Raw genomic sequence first — 24,264 nt, forward strand, 5'->3', positions numbered from 1 at the left:
AAGCAGGGCTTTCCTTCTGTGAATTACATTACATTTGTAGAAAGCCTTGCAAGCTGTCTGAATTTGACTGCCTGAAAGTTAAATGATTTACAAAATTCACACAAGTTAAAAAAAGAAAAAGGCTTCTCTTTCAAAAATACTAGACACTTTTTTTTTATAAAGTTACATCAGTTCATTTAAAATGACTACGTTCAATGTCATCAGACAGGCATCCCATTAGAAGCAACAAAAAATAATCCCTGAATTCAGAACTTGCTATTTTGATTCATTTTTCTTACCAGTAACATGCAAATAAAACTTGCTTTTTTCTACTTAAAGGAGGAATCAGTCAAAATACATGCCTGAGAGCCCTAAAATAACAAACTAGCCGTAAGAAGTGACAAAGCTATGTACAGTTTCTGCCATCAACAGCCCTGATCCATTTCCTTAGCTTTTGTTCTCCTCCGCTCCTATCAACAGGAGCGCAAAACCTTAACAAATACTGCCCTTTCTGTAATTCTATCTGAAACCACACTTCATGTCTGCAGAATCTGAACTTGTCTCTCAAAGATTAATAATTACTGATTTTTGTTGGTTTAACCACAAATATTAGAACTACATACGCAATACAGTTGTCATTTTATCCTGCTCAAGACCCTTCAGTTTTACACATCCTCACAAATGCACAAAATCTGAAGTAAATGAAGCAAATCGGCTTTGACACATTCCAAAACTACAGCTAGCTGACATCTTGAGTCATACTTCTCATGATCTGTCATAAGCCATGTGTTCACTTTTTTATTTTAGCAGAAACTAGGTAGGCTCAATTCCTCGTGCAGTTTTTAAAGCAAATGTTTTGAAAAGGAGATCTACTTGGATTATTCTTGATCATACCTATTAAAGACCTTATCTTAATACATACCTTATACCCACACTATTGTCTCTCCTCCTTTAAGTCCATTTGTGTGAAAACAGCTATTTATGACAAGTTACACAGTAGTTTTGTGATGCTTCTGTGCAGCATTTGTCTGAATAATCATTGTCCGCTACTAAGCAGCATTTGCAACCAGCTCACTAACAAATCGATTCAACTACACTGAGCTGTACACTTGCAAAAAAAAAAACAAAACACCCACTGGCTATTTAAACACGTCAGTTCCAGAAAGTTTATGAAACTATTTCATGAACCATAGAGTCATTAAGACTAAAGCACACACAAGGAACTTTTAAAAATAAAAATGTAAGCCTCATTTCACTGTAAAATCTGCTAGAGAAAAAGCCTCTTATTTCATAGGTTTTATTTGGACTTACTTCTTTCCCTTTTTCTCCTTCTATAAAGAAGCAAATGGTGGAACTTAAATTATTTATTAAAAACAGGCTATCAATTAAGTTCTCTCCAGGTGAAGTACTTTCTTCTCCATCAGAAAAAAGTAATTTGCATTTAACAATATTAATAGAATAGTTCCAGATAAAACGGACCTGCAACTATCTAGTCCAACTGCCTGACCCCTTCAGGGCTGACCAAAAGTTAAAGCATGGTATTAACAGCATTGTCCAAATGCCTCTTAACCACTGGCAGGCTTGAGGCATCGACCACCTCTCCAGTAAGCCTGTTCCAGAGCAAATCTGTACGTCTGACAGATTCTGCATTAGAGTAGAAGTCACAAATGAAAATAAAGTGTGTAACAGAAATTCACCTTAGTCTAGATTCCTCACTTTTTTTTTGGGGGGGGGGGGGGGGGGGGGGGGGGGGAGGGGGGGGGGAAGCAGAAAAGAGAACCGTGAAGTGGTAGCAACAACCCAAGAAAGAACAAGGTAGGAAGTTTATTTAATACATCAAATGACAGGGTGGCTTGAAAGCTCAGATTCTTCTAAGGTGCAGCCTACCAAGAGACAGTTCTCACGCTGACAAACCGTAAAAAAAAAAAGCTAGAACCAATATAAAATATACGTAACAACCTGTGTCCACCTCCTAAAACAAATAATAACAAAAAAACCCCAAACCTGTCAAGAGTATTCTTAAGCCAGATTTAAGTGACAAAGTAGTTAAGATTTTTTAAAAGGACACTTTACAAGCTTTGTCTGAAACGGAAAAGCTCATAACAACTCAACAGAATGACGGAAATTTGTCTCAATGTCAATCTCTGATCTTAAGAGGAGAAAGTAAAAGCAAAAGGAAAAAAATAACAGATGTACACCTATTTAAAATTCATGCAGCTCTAAATGAAAAGTGAAAACTGGACTCTACAAACAGGAAATTCAAAATTTTATACCAAAACTTTGATGTCTAACAGTATATAAACAGCAGGTTTTTTTTCTCTGCCAGTCCCACCTAGCTGAAATTCTAGCTGGTTTCTTTCCTCCTATTAGGCTTTCTGCAGCATCTAATTGTGCTCTTCTCTTCCAACACAAACGCACAGAAGATATGCTTTTGTAAGTATAATAATGAACCCTCTCTTTGTTCAAATAGGCTTTTCATTTCAGACATGTTAGTAACATTTCTTAAACATTGCTGTAATAAAAATCAGAACTCTGTTAACAAGTACAAAATTTTCAGATCTTAAGCACAAGTAGTATTTTCTAGAAAATAAGAAGCAGCATTACCCTCAACTTTACCCTTTAACTACTACCCCAACTTTACTTATTCCAAGCAAACAGCACAGGAATATACAAAATGCAGCTACACAGCTATTTGAACTAACATTCAAATCTTTATTACCTTTGAAATAGACCTAAGTGCTTATATTTTCATTCTGCATGACTCTGCAGAATAATCCAGCATCAGAAGCACAACGAATGCATCAACAGAATCATGACTTGACCTAGACTCTTTGGTTAAATTTGTAATACATAATGCAGTTATTTGCTGCCAGTGTTTTAGACATCAAGTAAAATATGACCCTATTCTGGGCTCTGCTCTAAGAGCTATGCATACTGAAATGTTCTCCAAAGTATTGTTGTTGGTTTTTTTTTTTCCCTGCATGCTAACAGTTAACATGCTTAACTACACGTTTGACTGTAAATATGTTTCAGAAAAACACATTTCCACACAAGGACATTTAACAACAAAATCTAAGTCAGACAGCTACCTCTATTTCAAGATGCAAGAGCTCAATCCTATTAATACCAGCATCTATCCCAGCTTTAACTGTTCTGCTACGTAACATATTACCCAAAACAAGCTCCAAATTGAATTACAGTAATTGTTGTACTATATCAGAACATCAATCTAATTGTACCACCAGCCACTGCCTTATCACTTTAAAATTAGGAATTGCAATGAAGTGCAATTACTTTTCTGTGAAGCATTCTTTTTCATTTTCTTTTGGGGTGGGGGGTGGTCCAGGTGGCAATGAACAAGAAGGGGGGGAGAACTGGAGAATTAAGCATTTTCCCCAAATCACGTTTATTTCTTGCATACTTTCTAATTATGCTTGTGCTAGAAGTACATGGATACTTATCCACTATTTCCTATAGGAATGCCCATTATTTTAACATGAGATTACTTTTTCTCTAATGAACTAGACCTATATGAAACCAGCCATCCCAAGAACATACTAGTTTTTTAAACATTTAATGCTTTTAATAGGTGTGAGGCCAGGGCAAATAAAAAAATTCAAACCTCAGTACAAACTGATCACTGCAAGCTTGCTACTTACCACAAGAGAAGGTATGAACAGTAGTAGCATTTTCAGCTGTATGGACTAAGATGCTCAACTATACCTATTACTGTTAGATTACCTACACCTATGTGCCTCTCAAATTCATTCATAATGGTTTGTGGGTTTTGTTGTGTTTGGGTATTTTTTTTAAATAACACATATACCTTAAACTTGATATTCCCTTTAGCCCATCTCTCACCAGTGTTTCTTAGTCTCAGTTTGAAAGAACTAGCACTGAACAGTTGACTTAGCCAATCCTCCCGATTATCCGTGGAACAAATGTGTGGTACTTCACACAATGAATGAGATCAAAATATAGTAGTTTGAACTGAATTCACTTAAATTCTCAGCTATGGGAATAATCTGTAGAACAGAAATGCTTGTCTTTCAGAACTAAACGGAAATCAGTTGAATAAGTTGATCTATGTCCAACAGAAGCACTGTTAATGAGGCCAAAAACATTGCTAAGGATCACCATAATTTCACAAGTTTTCTTACCTCCAGTGCCAAGTTTTTCAGACCAGCTTCCACTGCATAGACTTCCCCCAAAATACTGTTAGTAACAAAAACTAGATGGTGATGCAGCTCTCTGATTCAATGCAAGCTTTTTGTTCCCTATTTCTTTGAACACCTTTACAGCACAAGATTTCCCAAAGAAACAAACCACCTATTATCTGGTTACTTATTAAGAAACAGAATTATGAAACAGTAACCAAAACGTTGCATAAAAGACTTCAATATAAACAATGAAATACAGCATCAATGTGCTTAGTGTCCCAGTCTCACAGATACTCTGTAACTTCATGTACCTTTGCATAACCAAAAAGAACAGTGGAATGGCCTGAAAATAGCATTTTGTCATTTTCACTTTAAAATCACATTTAATAATTGTGGGCAGGGAAAGAGGGACAAACATTAGCAAAACAGTAATAAACAGTTCCTGAGGCATGCTGCTTACTAAACTCATTGCACTGTCTTCCTATTGGATGTGAATTCCCTGCCTTCTCCCTCCCTCAACCACCACCAACATGAACAAAATTTTAATTCAACTGAGGAAATGACAGTTACATGAATATTTTGGATAAGAAAGTTAACACAATGGTTCTGATCATATATGCTATGATGCTTGTACCCTAGAAGACCTTTTAAGAAAGCCAACCACCACACCAAAAAAACCCCCAAACCAAAACAATCAAACAAACGTAAAAAAAGCGATCCACCCTCTGTGGTAGCTCTGAATTGTTGCAGTGAATCTTAACAGTTGGCTTCATTCAGCTGAAGTCCACTTTGCTCCCAGAAGGAGCAACCCCAACACATTCCGCAAGCACTTCATGCGCACTCCTACCATCTCCCTCATGGTGGGGGTAGGACTCATGCTGCTGCACCCAAAAGGAGAGCTGAGCCATCGGAAAATGATTTCTGTCCTGTTCCATTTTTCAGACAGTTCAGCTCCCTTATCTGACTAAGCGCACATTTGATGAGCACTCATGTCTGTGCAAAGGATGCAGCAGAAACACACAGCTTTCATCCAGGGCATACCATTAGAGCAGCTACACCCAGAGTGAAACTGCAGCATGAGAAAACAATTACCCTGGAGTCAAATCATGCACCATAGCTTGTTCGGCATTTTAAAGCCTAACTACACAACACAACATCTTTAACCACAATCCATAAACAACTCACAAGGCTGCCTTGCTCTGATGACGAGAGCTGTTAACTCTTAAAACTCCTCAATTTCTGTCCCCCATCATGAGAAATCCTGTCTTTCAAGAAGAAGGGGAAAACAGCTAGCTTACAATTAATAAGTTTTCACAACTGATACTAGAGGATACAAAACACCCTGAGATCTGTTGCTGAAGAATCCCACCATCCTTGGTACACCTAGGTTGAAAGTGGCCCCATGGACTCGATTCTCAGAAAGACTTTAGTTACAGCAAAAATTGAAATCTTAATACTGACGATATAAAACCAAGATTGGCACTCTGAAATAAGAGACTACACTCTCAAAGCAAGATTCAAGTGGTTTATACCACAAATGGTAACTGTAGAAAAATACAATGTAGACATATTTGAGTTCAAGAAAAAAATCACTTAGGAATGTAAAACATAGTATAATGTCATTTATGAATTCGTGTATTTTCCTGTACCATTACAAGCATGCACAGCATGGTGTTAAGCTTCTAAGAAAATGAAACATTTACTCTCACTGCCCAAACAGAAAAATGAAACCAATTTACAAGATTAAAATTGCATCCGATCTGGCATTATTTGTACAAATTAAGTTACAGAAATAAAATATCTAAGGCTGGGAATTTCAGTTTAATAAGAGGAAGTTAACTCTAATAAGAAATCCTAAATAAGTGTCTTCAAAACAAGGAGAAAACCAAGCACATCATCTTCTCTTGAAATGATATCCAACTAAATAAATGCATAATAAAAGGCAAGATTTTGCAAACAACAAAACAGAATCCTGGGATTAATTTCCATCCCCTATTACACAAAGCTTTTATTCCCTCCTAGAGTAAAAGGCAAACATCTAACACTACATTTACTGGTATTTTTATTTCTTAGCTTTTCTCCCTTCAGCCCCTTCTACAAAGTTTAGTGAAAGCTCAAAGCATTCAAGTCTGAGAAGTGGTACCAAAACATGACAAAACATGCTGTCTTCAGAAAGAAGAGTCAGCATCTTAAAGCTGGAAATTTTTTTTAAATAAAAAAACCCAAAAACCCCAAGGTTAACTCATCATCAGCCTCTAATCAGCCTCTATCTTAAAAGCTAAAGATTCTTTGGTTTGACATAAACAAGTTTTTGTTTAATGAAACAAGACACTGTGAAAAACACTTCTTTTGTATGAAATGTAACTGTCACGCTGAAAATATACTTTGTGTCAGCTTTCACAAGCCTAAAATGTCAAGTAATGCAAAGTTCACACATCTTTGACAACTGAAGCAAGAGCAGACAGAGAGTATGGAGGGAAGCATCAAAAACAAAGTAACCAATTTCTTTTCCCCCCTCTCCCAACATCTAGGTAGGGTCAAGGTGGAAAAGGGCATATAAACGTTTATCAGGAAGTCTAACAAAACTTTGTTAGGAACAGAAAACTAGGAAAAGAGAAAGGATCTAGTCAGCATCATGTCTCCAAATATATCTATCCAGGATCAAGTCCAAATCTTGAGGAAGTACATCTTATGTCATTACATACCTATTCTGCCTAAATTAGTATTTACCTGCATTCCAAAAACAAAAGATGTTTCTTGGAAAGAAGGGTCTGAATGAGCTTATTTCTCATCAAGTCTTCTTACTTCAACCTTTAAAATGTCTTTTTCCTCACTTTCTCTTTCTTAGCATCCTTTTATTTCCTGAGTACACAGAAGAAAGCCAAATCTATTCTACATCAAGACTGCACCTCTGATTCTTTATAATTTATACAGTAAAAGAGAAAGATTCATGCTAAGTTTTACCAAACAACTTCTGACTGTTGTTTGAAACAGATAACATGGCCTTACAGTCTTACAAATAAGTAAATAAATCATAACATATCATGCAAAAGTATCAGCACTTCGAAATTCCCAGTTGAATTTCTTGATGATCTTTGGTTTCAGGAAAATTGAAAAGTGTTGGTATGCACAAATCTTCCACAACACATGCATTAAAATGCCCGGGCCAATCCCCGTCTTGCTCCAGAGAAAACCAACGCAGTAAGTAAACTTGTTCCAACTACAATAAATGCCTATGATTCATACTGCAACGTTTCTAATATAACTAAAATAACGCATATGCCAACAGTCTTTATCGGACGCATTACAGATGGGAACAGTTCCATCTCCTTTTGTGTGAGCTCAAAAGTTCTCCACATGTCTAAGCCTCAGAAGTACTGTAGTTGAGAACTGCCATAACCAACCAGAAAGCCTGAAGGGAAATCCCGCTTTGATGAACACTACAAGCAGAGCTCAGACTTTCTCTGAAATTCTATTCAGAAAATCAGAGACTAAATTATACAACAGTGCACCTGTAATGAAAACAGTAGTAGCAACAAGTTGCTAACAGACACAATTCAGACATCTTAATTGCTGTTTTCCCAACTACTGTAGTTCACAACATATTAAAAAAAACAAATATCCAGGCCTCTCTCTGCTAGCAAGAACACCACCACTGCAACCAATACTTTTTTTTAATTGCTGATCTACACCTGAGATAAAAAGCACACGGTAGGATATTTAAAGAAAAAAAAAAAAAAAAGAAAAAGGGCAAAACAAAGAACCACGTAAGTCAAATCTGTGATGCAAACCTGGCAGGTCCAGTTATCCCTACACACCAGACACGCTGTCTATCAAAAACGTAAAGTCACATAACGCACACTATCAGCGCCCACGGGCACACGCCGGACCAGGAAGGCCACCTCAAAACAGCCCACTTCCCCGTGCAGATCCCGACCCAAGTGAACAGAACAGCGAGGAAAAAAACGCCTCAGCGCAGCCACCCGGGCCCCGATCTCCCGCCCGGCTCGGCCCGCCGCCCCACCGCGGGGCCACCGCGGGGCCCGGCCCGGCCCGGCGGAGGGAGCCGCCGCTGCGCCGCGACCGCGCGGGGCCATTGTGTGCGCGGACGGCGCGGCGGAGAGCGCCCCCGCCTGGCCGGCCGGCCCCGACAGCCGCCCGCCCGCCCGCCCGCCCCCTGCCTGCCCGCGCTGGCCCCGCCCCGCGCTGCTCCCGCCCGCCCGCACCACGGCCATGACGTACCTCTATTTCCAGCCCGGCGAGGCCGGCGCTCTCGCATCAGGGCGCTTGTTGTTATTTACCCCGCGCCGCCGGCCCCGCGCCCGCAGCCCCGGCCGGCCCCCGCAGCGCCCCGCGTCCCCCCTCAGCGCCGAGAGGGAGGAGCAGAAGAAGAAGGCCGAGGTTGCTTTTAAAAAAAAAAAAAAAGCCAAAAAAAATTTCTCCGAAGTTTTTTTTTTTTTTAAGTTGTATTTTTTTTTGCGGGAAATTCAATTTTTTTATTGGGCTGCTCAGGGAGAGTGAGGGGGGAAAAAAAAAAAAAAAAACACAACTTTGCCCGCCGCACCGCGATCGGCCCCGGCCGCTCCTCTTACCAGATTCTCGTAGCTCCGGGGATGCTCCTTGCCGGTCCAGTCCGTACGCTTGGGCAGCAGCTAGGGGAGGGAAGAAAGGACACCCCGTGAGCGGCTCCCCTCCCCCGAGGAGCCCCCCAGCAGCGCCCGGGATGGGGCGGGGGAAGCGCCAGAGAGCGAGGGAAGGGGGAGGGAGGCCGCAGGCGGGGCGAGCGCTGGGTGCGCGGCGCCGCTTACCTCTTTCTCCGCCACTTCTCGGATCAGGACCTGCAGCAACAACAAAAGGGGGGGGGGGGGGGGAATAAGAAAAGGGGGGCGGTTTTAAGAAAAGAAAAAAGGGAGAAAGAGGACGAGGCTGCGAGCGCGCCGCCCGATCCGCCGCCCTGCCCGGCCGCCCCCTCCCCGCCAGGCCCGGCGGCGCCATCCATCCGTCCCCTACCTGAGCCGCTTGCTGGCAGGGTCCGTCCTCCAAAAAGCGAGCGATGAGGAAGTAGAGCTCTGAGGGGAGAGGAGAGGCGGTGAGGCCCGGAGCTCGCCCCTTCCCCGCGGGCTTCCCTTTCTTCCCCCGCTGCCCGCCGCCCCTCTCTGGCTCCCGCTCGGTTCCCGCCGCCCCGCACGGCGGCTCCCCCAGCACTCACCCGCTCGCAGCTCCGCCGTGTGCCTGCTGCCGCCGTCCCCGGACATGGCGAGGCGAAAACCGGGGAGGGGAGGGGGGGAAGGGGAGGGGGGGCTCGGGCCGCGCTCCCGCGGCAGCGTTGGGGCCCAGCGAAACGCGTCCGCCCGCCCGGTAGCTGTCACTGTTCGTTCACCAGGAAGAGTCTCGGCTCCACCATTCAACCCACGGCCAGGAGGAGGAAACAACAACTCACAGCCACCCGCCGCCAACGCCGCCGCTGCCGCCGCCGCCAGCCAACGCGAGCGAGCGAGCGCGATCCCTCCGCCCGGAGAAAGAGTCCCCTCCTCCTTCTCCTCCGCGCCCCCCTCCTCAGCCCTCCCGGCCCCTCGCGCCGCGCCGCGCGCGCCGCCCCTCCCCCCCCCCGCGCCCCTCAGTCCCCGGCGCCCGGCGGCGGCCAGGCGGGGAAGGGGGGAGCCGGCTTCTCCTGCCCCCTCTCCCGCCCCGCCGCCGCCGCCGCGGCGGTCCCCGGCGCTGCCCGGCTGAGGGGAGAAGGGGCGAGGGCGAGCGCTACGTGTTTATTAGCGGGCGGGCTGAGGCAGAAGATGTCGGAGCGGCAGAGGCGGGGTGGGCGGGAAGGCGGCGGGCTGGCGGCTGAAAGGCGCTTTCTCTGCGAGGTGCGGGCGGCCGGAGCGCGGAGGGATACGACGCACGGGGAGGAGGGGCTGCGGCGGGGCAGCGGCTATTCGCGGCGGCGGCGGCGGGGAGGCTGGAAGTTACCGAGTTTCAGTGTCGCAGAAATGGGAAGCGAGCGAAGCCAAAATGCCCCCGGGGAGCGCGGCCCCGCTGGGGGAGGCGGGCTGAGAAAGCCCGGCCCTCCTCCCCTCTGCTTGTCGCGGCTCCTCCAGCCCCCGTAGCCAGGCCCCTCCCGGGCGCGGGGCTTCGGCAGCCCCGGGCTCCCTCAGAGCCCGTCGGGGGCCTCGGGGCGCTGCGGCTCTGGCATCTGCGCGTAAGTGCCAGTGTCACGCGTTGTTGGTTCTTGCTCTTGCAACATCGTGCCCGGGGCCGGGTTCGTGCCTTGGGTTTGGGTAGGGGGGCGGGGACGGACCCCAACAAACCCCAAACAACCAGAAACACACTTTTCTACGTTGTTTGGCGGGGCCGCCTAGGCAGCTCTGCCTGGGGCCGGGGTCCGCCACGGGGCGGAGGGTGAAGGGCTCGTAGGGTTTGAGAACTTTCCTTTATAAAGAAGAACCAAACCCAAACGGCTAATAACGATTTTATTCGTTGTTCTTGCCGCCGACCAAATCAGACACGCGGGACTGACGAATCTTCTGGCTTCTAGGAGCTATGGCAAGAGGAGGAGTGTTGTCAACGCGAGGACAAGCGAGGGATGGTGATGCCTGCAACCTATGGCTGAACTGGAGGTAATTCACTAGCGGATCAATAACCTACCCAAGGTTCCTGAAAGGCTGCAACATTGTACGGAGCCTGATTAGCGATTAAATCATTCATTTATTTAATGTTTGGTAGTTTGATGATACCGAATAAACGTTCAGATTTGTGCTGTAACTGTTTATTTGCTGCTTATAGTCAGAAAGGAAAAGAAAATAAAAACAAAGAAAATGTCCACTGATAATAACCTTTTAAAAAATCCGTATCCGATGAGGAGGGGGTTTAAAGGAGCATAATTACTTTTCTTCATGGTTTGCAATGCATCTGTGCTTTCTCAGGTCAAATTGGGGCCTTGTGAGAACGAACGTGACTGTGGACAATAAGAATGAATTTAGCAGTGATCAGTGTAAACAGGGGAAGCTGTCATTTTTTAATACTTATTTTGCCCCAGTTATTAACTAATGTAACTTGTGAAACAAAACCAAAAGTATGTTTGAAATGATACAGAAACTAGACAAAGAATATTTTGTGTGTAAAGACCCTGAAGCTCTCAACTCTGTAACTTTTAACAAAATTCAATTTAAATTGTATTTCTGTGCAGCTGAGGAAAGGCTGAGTTGAGCATTTTTATATGTATGCTTCCAAGGCCCGCGAGCTGGGTGTACGAGCCTACTGCTTGAGCTTTGTGCTTGGCACAGCGAGAAAGCTTGCTGCAGCCACCCTTCTGCTTTATTGCACAAACGTAACTGTGAAAGGTTAGAGAAGGGAGGCGAAAATGTCACGTATTTCCATAAAGTCCTGTTATAAAAAGTGATAAAAATCAGATTTATATAGCAGATGCCTAGCAGCTATGCATTTTCATGTATAATTATCAAATGCCTTAAAAAAAAAAATTGAAATCATAATCTAACATGCGGTCTGTAATCATTAGGATGAATATATTTTGTAGTATAGTTTTTTTTGAGAAGTAAAATTGTGCATACTAGATTTGATCGTTTTATCTGTGGCTATGTTCACTTTATATATTTAAAAATGTACGGGTGTTTCCTTTTTCCCAGTTTTTATAACAATAACCACTCTGTGTTTCAGCTTTATTTTAAATCCACACTTCAAATAATTAAAATGGCAATGAAATCATATTTACCATTTAATAAAGATTTAAAAAATAAAGTGACTTGAGTCTTTTCTTAGCGATGTAAAATATGTATTGTAATGTCTCTCATAGGTGGTTCTTGCAACAAAGGGCTACATGAATAATGTGATTAACATTTTAATTTCCCTTGATGTTTACATAAAAGAAAGTATACTTACGCATGACATCACTAAAACCATAAACCAAGCAACAGAGAAATTTTAACAGTTAAGAAGTCTGAAAGTAGAGAAAAACTATCCTGAATATATTGAACTTCCCTGTTGTTTTGGCAACTTGCAACTTTTCCTGATGCAGTTTAAAATACAGCCCACAGATTCAAAATGTTCTTGTTCTGACAGTAAAATAAGGACTCTTGTCTTTTATTTGATTTTTGTAGAGCATCAAGCAAAATGGAATCCCAGTTGCTGACTTGAGCCTGAGCACTGCAGCAGTGCAAATAATATTTAATAAACAGCTTTTATAAACATACATTCCACTTCGTTTTGCAGATGAAATCTGATGGGCTTTTTTGTTTATTTGTGGCTTAACGTGGAAGTCACGCCAGCCAGAAGAGAAGATGCAGAATTATTATTGTTTGGTGATGCACGTTAGAATGAGTCTTAACAATTCCTGCAGCAGTCACAAATATTACATTAATTTTTCAGAGGTATTTTAAAAGTGTTTTTTCCCTGTTGCAGTTAAAATGGGGATGTTTTCATTATGTATACAAGTGGATAAAAATATCCTCATCTCTGAATTTTTACTACCTTGATTATTTTGCTTTCAAATAATTCCTTTTTTTTTGGTGTGATATGGCCATCTTACATTATCCTTAAGTAAAAATACATCACTTCTGCTTTATCAGTGAGATTTAACACTTTTTTAGAAGATACTTCTACTCTGAAAAGTCTGCATTAAAAAAAATAGTAATGGAATTATTTTCCTTTTTCAGCTATAACAATTGTTAGAGTTAAAAAGTCTCAGATTATTTTAATTAGTAATTTGATGGTTTTAACATCTCGTAGCTTTACATATTCTTGCAAATGTTGTGTCCTGTTGTGACTTTCAAATGTGAACAGGTTCACTAAAATAATTTTACAAAAAAGCAAGAATGAAGTTTTTTAAATTTTGCTGTTAATAAAGTTGATATGTAAAATTTAGTCAGTTTTGGACTGATCCCAAGGGTTGTTTGTTGGGGCTTTTTTTTCCCTCTACATTATTTTATTTTTTCTTCCCCGTTCCCCACTTCCCCAGAAAGTGCTATAAGTATCCAAATACAGATAAGTTAGAATTCTCTTGAATTACTGGTTACTTTTGACAGATAAGAATGTAGTATCTCTGGTTTCTTCTTGATTTTTCTGTATCTTGATAGTTTTGGGGTTTTTTTTACTGATATTTTTCCCCTCGTAATTGTTTATATTGGTTATCAGCATGGTTTAATAGCTTGCAGCCAGAAAGTGCATTACTTGAAACTTAATGGTGGCAGTTCTTGACATGAAAATCCTTCTGTTTCTTGTGAAATTTGCTCTTTTCATTTTCTTTATAGACAAAAGGAAAGTATTTAGGGTTTGCAAATTGTTGAGCTGAACAATGTAGCTAAATACTTGAAGCACGATATTGGCAGGGGGGAGGTCAGTTGAGAGCAACATAAAGCATCGACTAAGCTTTCTTCAGTCTTGGTTGGTTGGTTGGGGTTTGGGTTTTTTCAGTGTGAGTTTTTTCCACCTCAAACGAGAATTATGACCACCAGTTGCTTGCCTTGTCACTGTTGATTCTTACTCTTGAAACCAACCATTAATCTTACAAGGGCAAGAAGCGAGTGATGGTACTTATGAGGCCAGCCAACTTTTTTTATTACTATTGTGTATATTAAATATCTTCAGAAAGAACCAAATGAGCCACAATACAGTACTACTGTGAGTAAATTCCTTCTGCAGTTTTAAACAATAAGCTACAATTTAAGTAGCGTCATACCAAAATTATTTTAAATACTCACTTTTTCACACTTCATGCCAAGAAAATATCCTGCCTGCACTCTGCATCAGTTACCTACCTAAACTTTCAATTATGGAGCTCCTTACAGAGTGTTTAGCTGCTGTGTATTCTGCTCGTATCAGATATTAAATAGTGAACTGTATGTCTGTATTCTTTAATTTCCTTTTTCAGTGCACCCATTACCCTAGAACATGCATGTCTTCCTACTCCACAACACACCGTTTCAACCTTTCGCTTGCTTCTCACTGTTGGCTAAAAGTAGCGTAGAATTAGGTATCTGTATTACCCAAACCACCATCAGAACTGACAAATTCATGTTTTATAAGAGCACACAAATAGATGAAGATGCTCTGACAAGCATGTTTCTAGGTGTTCTCCCCATGTGCAGCTAGAAGAGTAAAGCTAAATCAAGTCACTTATGAAGACATCATTCATTTTTGTGTAAAAATAAATAATAAGCCACGAATCTACCATCAAGCTTCTGAAAGAGATCTATATGTCATTTATATTTTGAGCAGTAAATGAGTCTGGCTGAAATTCATCCAGTGATCCTAAAAATCTCTTTAGTATGTTGTTACCCAAATAGATATGAATTGCACCAGCCATGACATTCTTTCAGTTTCACTATTATATCTTTGAGTACAAAAAACTTCCCTTACAAAGAGAAACTAAGAATTAGGCCTACATAATTCCTACTGAATAAAGGAATTCTACTGTTTTATAGCGGGGTTTGGTTTTGTTTTAAAGCAATTTAATTTGTGCTCCTGTATGTTGTAAAAGACCTTCAATTAAAGTTACTGGATCAGTCTGACAGTACAACTTTCAATGCTGAATTATCCAGAGAATTTTGAGAAAATGATTAAACTGCTATACTTAATTGTTTGCTATTGGGCTTCTCTTCACAGAGAATCTTGGATATTTACCATGTTCACTTCCACGCTCATTTGATGTCCTCAAAGTTTTCTGAGAACTCTAAGGATTTAAGTGGAGCTTTCAAAACATTAATATAGAGGGTGTATTTTAGAGGAAAGCTACTCCATAATGGAAATAGGAGCAGAAAAAAAAAGTTTGCTACATTGCTTTGTATATTGACAATTATTTTCTTAGATTATTACTTCTAGAAAACTTTTGAAAATGTTTGCTGTTACTATACTTTCTAGTAAGGTATTCCAATATGCTAAGGCAATTTTTGTTGAGTGTAAGATTCTCAAAATAAGGTGTGTCATTGATTTCTTTCACTGGTTTCACATTAGACTTCTAAGAACACTCACTTTCCAATTAAAACTATTAAACCTATCACTACACTCCCTGATAGAGTCCCTCCCCATCTTTCCTGTAGGCTGCCTTTATACACTAGAAGGCTGCTATAAGGCCTCCCCAGAGCCTTCTCTTCTCCAGGCTGAACAACCCCAACTCTCTCAGCCTGTCCTCATAGGGGAGGTGCTCCAGCCCCCTGATCAGTTTCGTGGCCTACTCTGGACCCGCTCAAGTGAGTTCATGTCCTTCTTATGTTGGGGGCCCCAGAGCTGGACACAGGACTCCAGGTGGGGTCTCAAGAGAGCAGAGTAGAGGGGGAGAATCACCTCCCTTGACCTGCTGGCCACACTTCTCTTGATGCAGCCCAGGATACAGTTGGCTTTCTGGGCTGCGAGCACCCATTGCTGACTCATATTCAGTTTTCCATCCACTAATACCCCCAAGTCCTTCTCTCATGGCTGCTCTCAATCCATTCATCACCCAGCCTGTATTTGTGCTTGGGATTGCCCTGACCCATGTGCAGGACCTTGCACTTGGCCTTGTTGAACTTCATGAGGTTTGCACAGGCCCACCTCTCAAGCCTGCCCAGGTCCCAAGCTAGAAATGCAACTTTTTACAATAAGATGAGAGGTTATTTGTCTGACTCTTCAGAATGGGGCTGGTTATCAGTAGCTTTGGTATAGACTTGAAATTGCCCTGAAGTTAATACAGTGGACTATTAAAGATTTACATCTATGTAATAACTTGAGAGATTCCAGCCTATTGTTATCAGAGATACAGTCTGATGTACTTGTTAATGTGTAATTACAGGACTGGCCAAAGGAAAAATATTTCAGTGTTTACAGATACTCATTGTGCAATTTAGATAAAACCAGAGGAGACTATAAGAAATATCAGAGAGATCTACCCAGAGAAAAGCTGAGCAGAACAATGTAAGTAAAATTTCAGGATGTTACATTCAAAATAATCTATTGGAAGAAATAATATAAGTCAGTCATGCTCCTTATGGGCTCCTAAAGCATTATAAGACAAAAAGCTCTGTTTGATAGCTGGTAGTAAACCTTCTAAAAAGACCGTTAGATTTATTACATATTCAACATTGAGAATATGGTAATTTTTTTTTAGAACTCCAATATGAAACCAGTGAAACAAAACAATGACACATCTGTAGGAATATTGCATTGAGTCTTTCACTTTATCTCCAAAGACTTACTAGTTCAGATATATTTAACTGTATGAGTTTCAGTAAGGCCAAATGCCAGGTGCTGCACTTCAGCCACAACAACCCCCAGCAGTGCTACAGGCTTGGGGAGGAGTGGCTGGAGAGCTGCCAGTCAGAGAGGGACCTGGGGGTGTTGATTGACAGCCAGCTGAACAGGAGCCAGCAGTGTGCCCAGGTGGCCAAGAAGGCCAATGGCATCCTGGCTTGTATCAGAAATAGCGTGGCCAGCAGGGACAGGGAAGTGATCTTACCCCTGTACTCAGCACTGGTGAGGCCGCACCTCGATTACTGTGTTCAGTTTTGGGCCCCTCACTACAAAAAGGACATTGAATTACTCGAGTGTGTCCAGAGAAGGGCAACGAAGCTGGTGAAGGGTCTGGAGCACATGTCGTACGAGGAGCGGCTGAGGGAACTGGGGTTGTTTAGTCTGGAGAAGAGGAGGCTGAGGGGAGACCTCATCGCCCTCTACAGCTACCTGAAAGGAGGTTGCAGAGAGCTGGGGATGAGCCTCTTTAACCAAGTAACAAGCAATAGCAGGTAATGGCCTCAAGATGCACCAGGGAAGGTTTAGACTAGATATTAGGAAGCATTTCTTTACAGAACGGGTTGTTAGGTGTTGGAATGGGCTGCCCAGGGCAGTGGTGGAGTCCCCATCCCTGGAGGTGTTTAAGAGTCGGGTCGACTTAGTGCTGAGGGATATGGTGTAGTTGGGAACTGTCAATGTTAGGTTAATGGTTGGACTAGGTGATCTTCAAGGTCCTTTCCAACCTAGATGATTCTGTGATATATGAGGAAAATAGTTAGAATCAAGAAAAAATACTCTAGGAATAGGATTAAAGACCAAGGAAAAGGAATAAAGTATTTGGAAGAGGTAATATTTAAGTGTGGCATACAAAATTTCTCTGTTTCAGAGAAGATAAAGCTTGATCTTGTGTAAACTCTAGGACATAGTTCAATAACTGAAATAGTTGAAAGATTTAAAATTAAAAATTATGTTTCTTCCCCATAACAAAAGATAGCCATCCTGGCTTTACTTTTGCCTCAGAAATCACTAAAGCAAGGATTTTAGCAGTCTTCAGAAGAACTGACACTTCTATAGGTAAGAACGTGCCATGACACTACACATACATAATTATAAAGATCATCAGTGTGATCCAACACAGCCTTGCTATGTTGCTAGCTTTAAGACAATCCTTAGTTTTTCCAGAGTATTTCCTTCTAGTGTTGTTTGATTTCATTTAGAGCTGCAAAGTATTTTTATTTCTATGTGGTTGAAATATCTGCTTTCCCCAAAATAGTAATGATGTAGTGCAAGTAGTACCAATATTTGCACTTACAGTAAAGATTTTAGTGCTGTTAGCATTGAACCATTTGGCTGACAGTGCCTACTTTGTGTAGCATATGTGATTTGTCAATCATCCATGAAATACACATCACTGAGACTCTGATCTCCATTTATTATTCAGTCTTCTGAGAAAGTTCTGGGCTGCTGATCCGGATTTCTCAATATTTTGTATTCCTCTATAGCATCTACTTGGTGCCTTGAAAGGATTATTTTATATTTTTCAGTTTGCCCAGATAAACTGTAGAAAAGGTTAGGTGAGCCAGGTAGGCATGGTGGACCAATTGCAATATAAACTGTGTAAGGTAACCACTGATTTAAAATCATTGAATCAATCTCTTGATTTTACAGGTTTTAAGAGTACCAGAGGCAGGAAGTATGTTGTCTAATCATGACAATGACCCTTGCATATATGTGATGCTGGTTAAGTTTTTTGTTTGCTTCCTTGTTTTTAACCTAATACTAATGTAAGATGGAGACTGGCATATGTGCCTCCCTTTTCCCAGGTGAGGACCTACCACAAGATTAAAAGATGATGATCACTCTAGCTCAACTAATGTGTAGTTTTCCCATGCAAAGTGGAGCAGCTTATTTAACAGAGGCTAAGAAGAACCCTCTTTCAAAGATATTTACCTGAGTGGCTAGCTCATTCTCCTTGGAGGTACAAAATACTGTTTTCTCTGTGGAAGAATTTGAACTGAAGTTGGATCCCTCTGCGCACCAGAGTGGATGAAAACCACAAAGTTGTTGTGTGAAAGACACAACCACCACTTTGGTTGGGACTTTGTTTGGTAAGCATGCTCTGGAAATGCTCCATGAATGGGGTGCACAAGTGAGACAAGCAGAAGACGTGTGGATCGTGAGCTAGTCAGAACAGGCAGCTTTGGGCACACTCAGAAGTCTTTCAGACACCCAGAAACATTTACTGTTGGAGAATTAAGTATCTACATTTTGAATGGTAAAATAATGTAAAGATTATTTTATAGTTAGACTGTTATACATGTTCTCACCCAGCTCTGGGTCAGCTCATCACTGATGGGTGTTCTTGCAGCAGGCTCTGGTCCATTAGCACACTGCTAGTTTTGCACATGTGCATTTTATTAAAGCTCAGACTTCCACGATCAGATAAAAAAGGAATTGAACTTGATCTTTCAGCATCAAGTTTGACTACTACTAATTGCTTCTTGGCAGGCCCTTATAAGTAAAGCCCTGAGTAACACTAAAACTCAATCAGCTAATGTAAAGAAACACGATGTCATACAAAGAATAGATTGTGCATTTAAAGAAATACACAGGTATTTATTTTTAACACAGTTCTAATTTTAGAGTTGGTTATTCTAGTTATAATAAAGCTACATTTATTTAGTCTATGTATCAGGTTTTTTTGTGCATATGTTTGAACGTGCTTTAAAAGAGAAATTACTGTGTAGGATTAATTGATGTTTCCACCTAAATGCAACTAAAGTTTGAATCACCTAGTTAAAATATAAGTCATGCCAAACCTGCATGTTAGCATTTGAGGAGTTGGGACCCTTCAAAATCCTTATCTAAAAATACGAAGGTTCTTTTTGTTTAGAAATGAAAGCTGAGGTTTTCACAGTTTACTGTCTTCTAGATCTGAGCAGTAAAATAGCAAATTCAAAAAATCTGAGAAACAAAAATAGAAAACATAATTTCTCCCACATAGTCTAATACAATTCACAGAAATCATAGGGTTTGAGAAGAACAAGGGGGGCTGTTCTGTTGAGCTGCAAGAGGAATTACCCATATGAAATCTAGGTAGCATTGAAAATAATATAGTCTTTTTAAAGAAAGGATCACACGGATCCTGTTAATCACAATTTCATCAGAACTTTATGTCTCAAAGCTTAAATTTCAAGACATAGTTAAGTTTCAGAGAATTCTGGAAAATTTGTTTTCTACAAATACAAAAGAGTTGCCTAATAAATTACCAAAAATATTTCCTGCAGAGCCTGCTAGTTATCAGGTTTTTCTAGATTTGGTTTTGCTGGTTTTAAGGGATGAACAAGGAGTGTAGAGAAAGTAGCAGATGAACAAGCAGAAATCCAGGTAAGTCACCTGTGCTCCTATTTAAAAATTAGAAAAACAAATATTCAGACAGTCCCTTAGAAAAACATTATGGCAGCTTTCTATCCATCAGGTAAATGCCCAAGTTAAGGAAGAATTGACTTATGCCAGAGTTCAGAGTCAGTAACTTAAAATCACAGAGGTTCCCCCTGAACTTCTAGCATTGATGTTTCTGGTTATCGAGAGTTAAACATTACAGTAGGTTCTCAAACCCCAGCAGGACACTTCCTTTTGCCAGACTGGCAAACCGGTAATAACAGACAAGGAGAAGGCTGAGATACTCAATAACTTTTTTGCTTCAGTTTTCACTGGCAACCTCTCTTCCAAAATCTCTTGAGTGGATGGACCTCAAGATGGGGACTGGGGGAGCAAAGTCCCTCCCACTGTAAGAGAAGATCAGGTTCGTGACCACCTGAGGAACCTGAACATACATACATCCATGGGACCTGACGAGATGCATCCCAGAGTCCTGAGGGAATTGGCTGATGTAGTTGCCAAGCCACTCTCCATGATACTTGAAAAGTCACAGCAGTCAGGGGAAGTCCCTGGTGACTGGAAAAAGGGAAACATTGCACCCATTTTTAAAAAGGGTAGAAAGGAGGACCCTGGGAACTACCCCCTGTCAGCCTCACCTCTGTGCCTGGGAAGATCATGGAACAGACCCTCCTAGAAGCTGTGCTAAGGCACGTGGAGGACAAGGAGGTGATTCAAGACAGCCCTGGCAGGCTTCACCAAGGGCAAGTCCTGCCTGACCAACCTAGCGGCCTTCTATGATGAAGTGACTACCTCAGCAGACAAGGGAAAAGCTACTGGTGTCATCTATCTGGACTTCTATAAGGCCTTTGATACGGTCCCCCACATCATCCTTCCCTCTAAATTGGAGAAATATGGGTTTGATGGGTGGGCTGTGGTGGATGAGACATTGGTTGGATGGTCGCATCCAGAGGGCAGTGGTCAGCAGCTCAGTGTCCAGATGGAGATCAGTGACCAGTGGTGTTTAATATCTTCAACAGTGACACAGACAGTGGGATCAAGTGCACCTCAGCAAGTTTGCCAACAACACCAAGCTGAGTGGTGCAGTTGACATGCCTGAGGCACAGGTTGCCATCCAGAGGGACCTGGACAAGCTCAGGAAGTGGGCCCATGTCAACCTCATGAGATTCAACAGGGCAAAGTGCAAGGTCCTGCACATGGGTTGAGGCAACCACTGGTATCAATACAGGATGGAGGATGAAGGACTTGAGGGCAGCCCTGCTGAGAAGGACTTGGGGGTATTGGCAGATGAAAAGCCAGACATGACCTAGCAATGTGCACTCGCAGCCCAGAAAGCCAACCACATTCTGGGCTGCATAGAGAAGTGTGTCCAGCAGGTCGAGGGAGGCGATTCTCCCACTTTGCTCCACTTCTGTGAAATACCACTTAGGAGTACTGTGTCCAGCTCTGGGGCCCTCAGTATAAGAAGGACATGGACCTGCTCGAGCGGGTCCAGAGAAGGGCCATGAAGATGATCATAGGGGATGAGGACAGGGTGAGAGAGTTGGGTTGTTCAGCCTGGAGAAAAGATGCCTGGGAGACCTTATTGCAGCCTTTCAGTACTTAAAGGGGGCTTACAAAAAAGATGGGGACAAACTTTTTAGCAGGGCCTGTTGTGATAGGACAAGGGGTAACTGTTTTAAACTAAAAGAGAGAGGATTTAGAACAGATATAAGGAAGAAATTTTTCACAGTGAGGGTGGTGAGACACTGGAACAGGTTGTCCAGAGAGGTGGTAGAAAACAGGTTGGAGGGGGCTTTGAGCAACCTGGTATAGTTGAAGATGTCTCTGCTTATTGCAGGGGAGTTGGACTACATGATCTTTAAAGGTTTCTTTCAACCCAAACCATTCTATGATGATGATTCTTCTTCTCCTCAGACCCTGCAAGACAGTTGCTGACAATTTTAATAACATAAGCAGCTGATTTCTAATGCCCAGACCCAAGCCCTGATGTTGTTTATTGCTTAAAATGTATTTTCAAAGTAGTAAATGTTCTTAAAAAAAAAAATCAGAAAGAGGTATTCACCTACCTAATCTCATTTAAAAACAAAACACTACACACTTCTTAAATTCTAACAACATAGCAGCATCTCTGCTCTGTTTTTTCCAGTTAAAGTCCTTTTCTTTTGAAGTCCTCTACAAGTGCTAGCAAACCCAGTCCAAATTAGAAGCCCTAAATCCCTTTCTTTGGGTCTTTTAATCTAAACTAAGTAATTAACATTCAAGTAAAATTAGAAAAACCCTCAACTGAAATTGACTTTTTGATTTAGGGTCCACCACTCTCAGTGCATCCAAGATTTCATCTGATTAAGTGTAACTCCAAAATGTGTTGATACCATATACTCCCAACCCTGACTTTCAATTTGAAAATTTTCGGCAGCCAGCATCCTTGGATTTTTCTCCTCCCTCCAGGAGAGTGGTGTGTGTACCTCTCAGTTCATTCACTGTTGGATGCTTCTAATAGTGTAGGACTCTCTGTAGAAGGGCAGGTCACGACATATTTACAGACAACAAAATTTTGAATTCCTGTATGCAGAAGGTAAGGAGTACTTGTTGTTCCATTCCTCAATTTTGAATTCTACCCATACAAGTAAACTGAAGACTATTAGTGCCCGCTCTATTTCTGAGGCCAACTGTCTCATGCCAGTGACCATATCCATATTATTAAACTCTTTTAACCACCAAAACAGGACGGCTGCATCTTCACTGTCAGCTGGGGCTGAGCTAATCCCTGCACCATGCCAAGGGTTGCTTGGGAGAATCCTGCTCGGTGCAGACCAAGTGCAGGGCCTCTGCTGATGACACTTTAACAGTGTAAGCAGCAGGCTTCAAGTCTCCAGCTCTGTGCCCCAGCACCTTCTAATTTGCTAGCTAGTCACAGCCTTTGTGACAAACAACCACAGACTGCCATTGTGCTTTACTTCTAAATAAGCAGATGTCTTTTTAGTGAGGTGTAGTATATAAAATATGGAATATGTCCAACACAGATGTCCTCTGTTAGGAAGTTCTAGAGGCTGACATAAATCCTAGCTAGTTTGTAACAAACCCTAATACATCTCAGTCCATTTTTTCTCAGCCTCCAAATTATTTGATTCTTCATTCTGTCTAGCAAATAATAAGAAAACTCTGAAATGCTTAAAATGATCATAAAAGCTTCTCAGGGCCACACTAAAGATCACTGAAGAAGAGTTGATGTGGAAAACAAACCTGGAAAATAGAAAGTATAAAACTGCCAAGAAGTTGAAAGAAAACAATGTAACATTAAATGGAGGTAAAATAAATTAACAGCTGTCAGGAAGATTCACAGTATGTCTCAAACATTTACAGTGTTCTGAACTGGTAATGATCTATAGTTAGAGGTAGTCAAGAGCTGGTTGCAGATATTTGCAACAAATCTATTTAAAAGTGCTTGAGGGATATTGCAAAGGAGATGCTAAAAGACTTTGTCTGACCTTACTAGGCACAGGAGGGCTAGTGCGTGAAAAGCATTGAAAAGACTCCTTAAATGGGATTTGGATGTAAAGCTTCTTGCTGTCTTGTTCTTATCTGATGAAAATAAGATTATTGGGGGAAGGGGGAACACCCAGTTTTGAGAAAAGTAATAAATAACAGAGCCCTTTATTCGCAGTCCAACAATAACATAAAAGGTATCAATCTGCTAAACATGTCAGATGCACTGTTCTAAAGAGAGATATGATACCAAATGCATAGTCTAACTGCTTCATGAAATAAAGGGAACAGTCAGTATCTTCCATGCTTGTTGATATAAAACAAGGCTATTGTTATTAGCGATAAACCGAATCAGTCACTGATTGCAGTACTTGTGCTGCAAGCTGCTTTCTACATATCACTTCATGTGTTTTAGGATCAACAGACATAAAGCACCACACCACCATGGAAGGATGACCCCAATCCTAACACTGAAACATTCATCAGATGAAGAACCTTATTGTTGTTTTCACTTAAAAGATCCAACATTTCAAAAATGTTAAAGACACCCCTGTGATCGTGCAAGTATCAATGGGACAGTGGCTTGACAGAGCTGAAGAAACGTGTTCTAACATCAGTTATTTAAAACTTGCATGGCAGTGATTCCCCTTGCAGTTTCATCACTGAGAGTGACATCAGCTTGGAAATACAATTTCATTTTTCACTGGTCTTTGGGATACCTCTACAACTATATTCAACTGCTGCTGCAATTGGCACATGCAACTCAACAGTTAAAATCAGTTGCATACACTTCCCATAGTCCTAACGGCATCTCTACTACCAGAGAGCTGTCTCTTGTAATTAAATCCTATTAACATTATCCACATCCACTACCTTTGAGTAATTATCACCAGCTTTCTGATTCACTGTAGTCATTTAACAGAATCAGCTGCCAAAAGTGTCACAACCAAATCTATCCTTATGCATCCTCTTGGAAGAGTGCCTTTCTCTGCTGCATGGTATCAGAATAACCTGCAGCAGTCACCTT

General features: G+C 41.7%; 1 protein-coding gene and 1 long non-coding RNA gene across 4 annotated transcripts in view; one reads left to right on the plus strand and one right to left on the minus strand.

The window, feature by feature from the left end:
* PHIP (PHIP subunit of CUL4-Ring ligase complex) overlaps positions 1–9,984 on the minus strand; it is a 118,945-nt gene extending 108,961 nt beyond the window's left edge. For both annotated transcript variants that reach the window (XM_074861911.1, XM_074861910.1), the window contains exons 1-4: positions 9,349–9,984; positions 9,150–9,208; positions 8,948–8,977; positions 8,732–8,791 (exon numbers count right to left, since the gene is read on the minus strand). In XM_074861911.1, the coding sequence (XP_074718012.1) occupies positions 8,732–8,791; positions 8,948–8,977; positions 9,150–9,208; positions 9,349–9,394 (195 nt within the window). In that variant the 5' untranslated portion in view covers positions 9,395–9,984. The remainder of the gene's footprint in view (positions 1–8,731; positions 8,792–8,947; positions 8,978–9,149; positions 9,209–9,348) is intronic.
* A 28-nt stretch (positions 9,985–10,012) lies between these two features.
* Positions 10,013–11,888, plus strand: LOC141940660 (uncharacterized). 2 transcript variants are annotated; one of them, XR_012628051.1, is made up of 2 exons: positions 10,013–10,332; positions 10,636–11,888. It is a non-coding gene; the product is annotated as an uncharacterized LOC141940660 (long non-coding RNA). The 2 variants fall into 2 exon arrangements; XR_012628050.1 differs by having other exon boundaries at positions 10,669–11,888.
* Positions 11,889–24,264: the final 12,376 nt, after the last annotated feature.

The sequence above is a fragment of the Strix uralensis genome, chromosome 3 (assembly GCF_047716275.1).
Source record: "Strix uralensis isolate ZFMK-TIS-50842 chromosome 3, bStrUra1, whole genome shotgun sequence".
NCBI lineage: Eukaryota > Metazoa > Chordata > Aves > Strigiformes > Strigidae > Strix > Strix uralensis.